A 6,212-nucleotide genomic window follows, 5' to 3' on the forward strand; every position below is an offset into this window, starting at 1 on the left:
TTCATGCAGATTTTTTTATAAATAGATTTACGATTTTTTTAAAGAAATAAATAATGGAACAAATTTGCAGTTAATTTAAATGCGACTTTATTCTTATAGTTTTAAACGTCGATTTTCCTTATTCTGAAAAATTCGTGCATGACCTCATCGGTGACCTTGGCTCTTCGAGCTTGATAATCTTGAACGTATCCTGTAATGGTGTCTATAGCTATCTTCTTAAGTTCTCCTGTTAACATCTGCCCTGACTCGTAAGACTTCTTGATCTGTGAAAAAGGTACATAATTACGAAAAAAATTCAACATAGTCAGAAATTTTGAATATAAATTTTTGGATTTCAAACGCTTTTTTCAAAAATGAGCACAAGTCTCAATTGGATAGTGTAACGGCTGCCCCGCCCTTTAAAAACCACCTGAGATTCGAACACCGGTATAATCACTTCGATCGATATGAGTAAGTAGTGTACTTTAGGCCAGCACTACTATCTACAATCTATCGGTTTATCTATCTATCGTCTTAAAGCCTCTATATTTGCGAATAGGGTATTTTCAGAGTCCGAATACCTAAATCAGAAAAGTGGGTTATTAGTGGGTCGCGATTCCGATCCGATGGTAGATTCAGCGAAGCACTGCTCTTGTTAGGGCCGACGTTAGCAAAGTCTCCCATAAAAAAATATTAAGGCTGTCGCTAAGCCCATATGCGTTCACTTAACCAACGAGGGTGTCATTCTTATTCTCATCTTATTAACTACGGTAAGTTATCAAGTGGACATGAATTTGCATCTCTTATATGGCATCACAGTGCTATTATGCTTTTAAAGTTACGTATTAATAAAAACAGGGAATTTAAAAAAATAATTAGTTCGGAAATTTATAAATACGAGTACTTTCAAACAAAGTTCATAACACAACTTCTCAATGTTTGCATCTCCGTGATATTTAAACGACAAACGGGTCATATCATGTCCCACTCGAATAGTCAAATATAGTCAATAGTCAAAAATAGTCAAATAGTCAAAAAAAATTATTCAACCTAAATGAAAGTACATACTTGTTGAACGTCAAAAAGAACTACTGCCAATTCACAAAAACTAGCCTCCGTCCTGAGAAGAACTGGCAAGAAACTCAGCGGGCATGTCTTTTATTTTTATTTTAAATATTAGATTTTTTTTAAATATTCATTTTTACAAGAGGTCCTTTAACGTAACAGTTATTACAATATTGCAATGCCCGAAGCGAGCAACTCATTCTTTCAACGACTGAATAGATTGCATCGTCCACATTTTGTAACACGTAATGTATTGCAAACTGTACATTGCCGCTTAAGCTCAGTTCGTGTGGACTAAAGTGCGTTATCCTTGAATAAATAAAGATTAACAAACATCTATTACCTCAGCGAGTTTGTCGTCGTCTTCAAGGAAGAAAACTAAATACTTGTAAGAAATGTCTACATCAGTGTTACCACCCTTCTCTCTGTGCTCCTCCACTGTGACTTGGCCTCCCGAAAACGCGTATTTGTTTATCTGTAAAAAAGCACGCGACTCAGTACATTTGACAATAATAATAAAGTTATCCTCGATACTGCGCGCATTGTGAGAGGGTTTCTCACTCTGGAGTCCTAACCACTAGTGGCTTGTGTCGTAGAAACCGGCATTTGCGGCTATCTATTTTTATATACTGTTTTTTAAAAATTGTATTCTTAACATCCCATTTAAAAAATATTGTGTAATTAATTACATTTTAAATAAACATAGTAGTATAGTAATAATAAACCAAAAATTTACTTTTTATTATATATCGTGGAAAAAGCCACAATTTTAAATACGTGCCGGATTGTTCCGAAGTTTTTGCAGGACGAAACATTAGACAAAATTAAAACTTAAAATGAACTCCACATGGCTTAGGCCCGTGGTTTTCAGTATTTACCGAAACTCATAAAAATTCGATACATTTATTTTTTATTGTAGGAAATTCATTCGAGCACCATTTCAGCTTCTTCAGGAAGATACGACAGCTAATAGTGGTACCTACTAATTTTTTTTCATTTGGTTCATCATAGTAGTGATTCATTAGCATTTTTTCAATAAAAGATCACCCATCTGATTTATAAAGCTTTTGAATTTTTAAAGCAAAACCATGAAAATCTCCGGGACAAAAATGCCTACCTTATTTTTTATTTGCTTCGGAGTGTCGTTCAAGAATATCGAAGCGTTACAATCACTAGCCGACATTTTGTGTTGAGCGCCCTGAAGAGCCGGCAAGAAAGTAGAGTGTATCAGAGAAGGCTTCGGCAATTTGAGACGAACGGCCACATCTCGTGTCATACGGAAGTATGGATCCTGATCGATCGCGCACGGAACCAAACAATGTACCTGGAATTATATATTTTAAATATTATTTATTTCTAATGTTTACATAATATTGTTTAAGAAATTTTTTACTTTAATATAAAATAATTTAACCACAGTGGTTCACAGTAAACATTTATATTGTACTAGCGACCCGCCCTCGCTTCGCTTCGGAAACATTAAAACAAACATGAAACCAAAAAAATATAATTAAAAAAAGTAGCCTATGTTCATCAGGGACAATGTCGGCTTCTAATGGAAAAAGAATTTTTCAAATCGGTCCAGTAGTTTCGGAGCCTATTCGAAACAAACAAACAAACAAATCTTTCCTCTTTATAATATTAGTATAGATAAGTAAATATAGAAAATAGCTTTCTTATTTGTCTCTTTATCTATATCGACGCTTGAAAGGCAAACGTAACTAAGCGAAAATGTGTGAACTTTACAGTAGACAAATTTAATGTTAAAATACCTGAAAAAATTCTATTATAACGAATCTAGCTGTAGGATTGAAATTATTTTAATAGACCTAGAAATATCTTTTTTTTGCGCATCGAATATGGTTATTGGCTATAATTGTTGTACAAAGCAGTTATTGTCACTTAGTCACGTTTGCCTTTCAAGCGTCGATATATAAACTAGCGGACCCGACAGACGTTGTCCTGTGAATGCATACACAAAAATTCGTTCAAGTCTGTCCATTCATTTAGGAGTTCATTGACATACGTACATACAGTATAATTATATATATAAAGATATTGTTTTATTGAAAATTTTATTGAAATACCAAAGGAAAATATATAAAAATTTAATTAAACTAAAAATCAAATCATAACTATATCAGAATGATCACTTACAATTTTATTTTCAAAAATAAATGGAAAAGTGGTGGAAAAGGCTGGAGCGGCTTCAATCGATGGGAATGTAATCTTGCCAATGACATCAGAATCACCAAAACCGAATATGCCCTTTACTTGGTTGTATGTGACACATTTCTGTATCCTTAACATGTTCTGGTAAAAAGCTGGGCACTGCCTGTGAACCAAAAACTTATAATTAAATGGAAAATGTACATCACTGCTTTTGAATCATAAGCAATTCACAGCTCAAATTTATTCCTCAGAGAGAGCATAGAGCAGTGCACTAAGTAATAAACTTTAAGAAGATAAACTTAGTGATAGATTAAAAAATATCTCCATCTGCTTACCCAATAAAATCCAAATCATTAAATATAAATGTATTTGAAGGATCAAATCCAATTGCTATAATATCTTTGGCATTATTATAAGCCATTTTCCTTGCATCTTCAACTTTTATATCTCTCCACAGTACCTTCTCATCATCTGTCAGTTGAATAATTAGAGGTACATTGAATACATCTTGTAACCATCTAAAAATGTATTACTATTATTAAAGCATAGACCAGTAACACCAGACATTCATTACAAACATTAAATCATTTGAAAAATAATTAAATACACAGGGTAAAATGTCTTAAGTCTTTGAAGTATATTTGAAATGTTTATGATGGGGTAAAACACCCTGTGTACTCAATCAAGTGATGAATGATGACAGGCATTGATAAGCAACGCTCCATAAATTCGTATTATTTATTGCAATTGCAATTCTTCACTAATGGTTGTATTTCCAGAAAGGAATAACATTCCATTGTATAGTAAATTTTTTACTCTTTGATTACCTTGAATAATAAAAAAAATACTAACTTAGTAAACATAAAAGGGATCATATGTCCGAGATGCATACTGTCCGATGATGGCCCTCTTCCAGTGTACAAGTAAAATTTCTTTCCCGCTTCATGTAAATTAATTATTACATTTAAGTCTCTATGTGAAAAGAATATTCCACGTCTCAGCAGATGATGAGCTTAAAAATAATTATTTTTTACATTTTTATTTAATCGCAGATCAGAATGTGCATTATTCTCATAAGCTTATATTTATAAATACATCAGAATCTGAATAGTTTTAAATTGATACAAAATTTTAATGAAAATATTTCTTTTAAAATTTACCTTTCCTTCCTGTAACTTTTTCAAATCGCTGTATAAGTTCATCATCAATTTTCTGACTGCCAAACCTTTCTGCAACATAATTAATTTTAAAGTTTATAATCATCATTACATTTCATGATTTATTTTTGAGTCATTGCAAGCCATCATGGAATATATGTATATGGGCGCTGAATATAAGCCATTTAATAGGAAGACAGCATGATGTATCAGAGTTGAAAGTATACTAAATATGGTTGAGTATTTGAACTTGTTTTTCTATAGTTTCTTAACTTTTATTCAATAAACAAATGAAAACTGTAAAGTGTAACTCAGGAGTAATAGGGATAGGGGATAAAGATTGAGTAAATTATACTATATTTTCCAATAACATCTTTTATCAGTTATCCTAAACTTTATTTCAAATATGTTAGATTTGTTTGAATTAATTTTAGCTACTGTTATTAGTCACAAATTTTAAAATACCAAACTCATTCCAAGTGAAATGATTTTTTATTTGGATTTGGACAACGGCACTCTAGATCACATTTTCCTCAATTGTCGCTTGAACAACTTATTCATATGGGACCAAGTTATTAGCGAACTGAAAATTCAACGACCGGTAAATGTCTGCCACCTCCTCTCACTATTCCCAGACCCCTGTATTATGTGCTTTTAATAAGTTTATAACTACTACATCAAAAAAATTATAATTATATGTAGTACATTATTCTCTGTACATTCTCTTTATTATAATATGTAAGTTTATAGTAACATTAATTTTGTGTTAGTCCCAGGCACCATTATTATTGCCAAAATTGGATACTTTTCATAATATAAAGTGTGTTTAAATAGCTCGACAATGTTCCATGTGTAGCCATAACACGACACTGGCAGAAATTGCTGAAAGTATCGGCAGATTGCCATTAAAAAAAAAAATAGTCAAATGATTGATTGAAAGATGATGAAACTGGTGAAATTTCACCTGATTTTGATCATACATATTTTTGAGATTTAAGTATTAAATTTTTATTAAAAGCCACTCCATTCGTTAGCCACCTATTGAAGGATTAATTGACACATCACCACTAAAATAATAAGCATTTCGAAGTATATCTTTTTAACATAGAATACATACTTATTAGTTTGTCATAATCAATGCCGGTGTCCGACTTTCCAGTAACAGTCCATGGATCCACGTAGTCCTCATCCTCCGCTATTGCTATATTGCTAATTGTATCTTCTGCCATTTTATTAATTAACTAAAAAAAGTATTTTTTATGTACAAATTTCTACAAATAATTTGACTTGTCACTTTACATTATTTTTCTCAACTCTTTGCTTCACTATATTAGAAAAAAGGAATATAATCATTTAGTAGTCACAAGTACTTACATTTTTATAATAGAAGGTAATTTTTACTCACCACATCGAGGTTATTATTATTACACCTAGTGTATAGTCTATGACCTAGCCTTTCAAAGTATTTCTTTGACAGATTTAAGCCTCCATAGACATTTTTGTGGTACAATTTTTCCTTATTAGGAAAGGCAAGGGTATCTTAGCCCATACACCCTTGTCTCTTCTGTATAATTTCCTCTATAGACAGATTGTACTGATTGGCATAGATAAAACATTTAATACTACTTGCCTTATATTTAATAGCTAATGATGGCATCACTAACAGAAAATTTCGATTTTATATTCTATGTTTATTTTCGAATCGGTATTTCGGATATAAAATAAGTTTTTTCTGTTCAATAAAATGACGAGACTTATATACCTGTATTTGTTGTTATTATATATACAAAACTATGGAGGGAAAATGTAAGAAATAAACAAATATAAAGTAACATTGAA

The 6,212-nt window shown here is 31.7% G+C and overlaps 1 protein-coding gene across 2 annotated transcripts; it reads right to left on the bottom strand.

Moving 5' to 3' along the window:
* On the bottom strand, positions 1-5,850 carry TrpRS (Tryptophanyl-tRNA synthetase). Of its 2 annotated transcripts, none has more exons than XM_028178928.2 (9): positions 5,748-5,850; positions 5,491-5,614; positions 4,377-4,445; positions 4,069-4,228; positions 3,552-3,734; positions 3,202-3,379; positions 2,162-2,368; positions 1,388-1,519; positions 1-263 (listed from the first exon to the last, which is right to left on the bottom strand). In XM_028178928.2, the coding sequence occupies exons 2-9, from the start codon at positions 5,600-5,602 to the stop codon at positions 102-104; spliced, it is 1,203 nt and encodes a 400-aa protein (XP_028034729.2). In that variant the 5' UTR covers positions 5,603-5,614; positions 5,748-5,850; the 3' UTR covers positions 1-101. The 2 variants fall into 2 exon arrangements, with proteins under 2 accessions (XP_028034729.2, XP_089594656.1); XM_089738530.1 differs by having other exon boundaries at positions 5,779-5,827.
* Positions 5,851-6,212: the final 362 nt, after the last annotated feature.

This window comes from Bombyx mandarina, chromosome 25 (genome assembly GCF_030267445.1).
Source record: "Bombyx mandarina strain Sakado chromosome 25, ASM3026744v2".
Taxonomy (NCBI): Eukaryota; Metazoa; Arthropoda; class Insecta; order Lepidoptera; family Bombycidae; genus Bombyx; species Bombyx mandarina.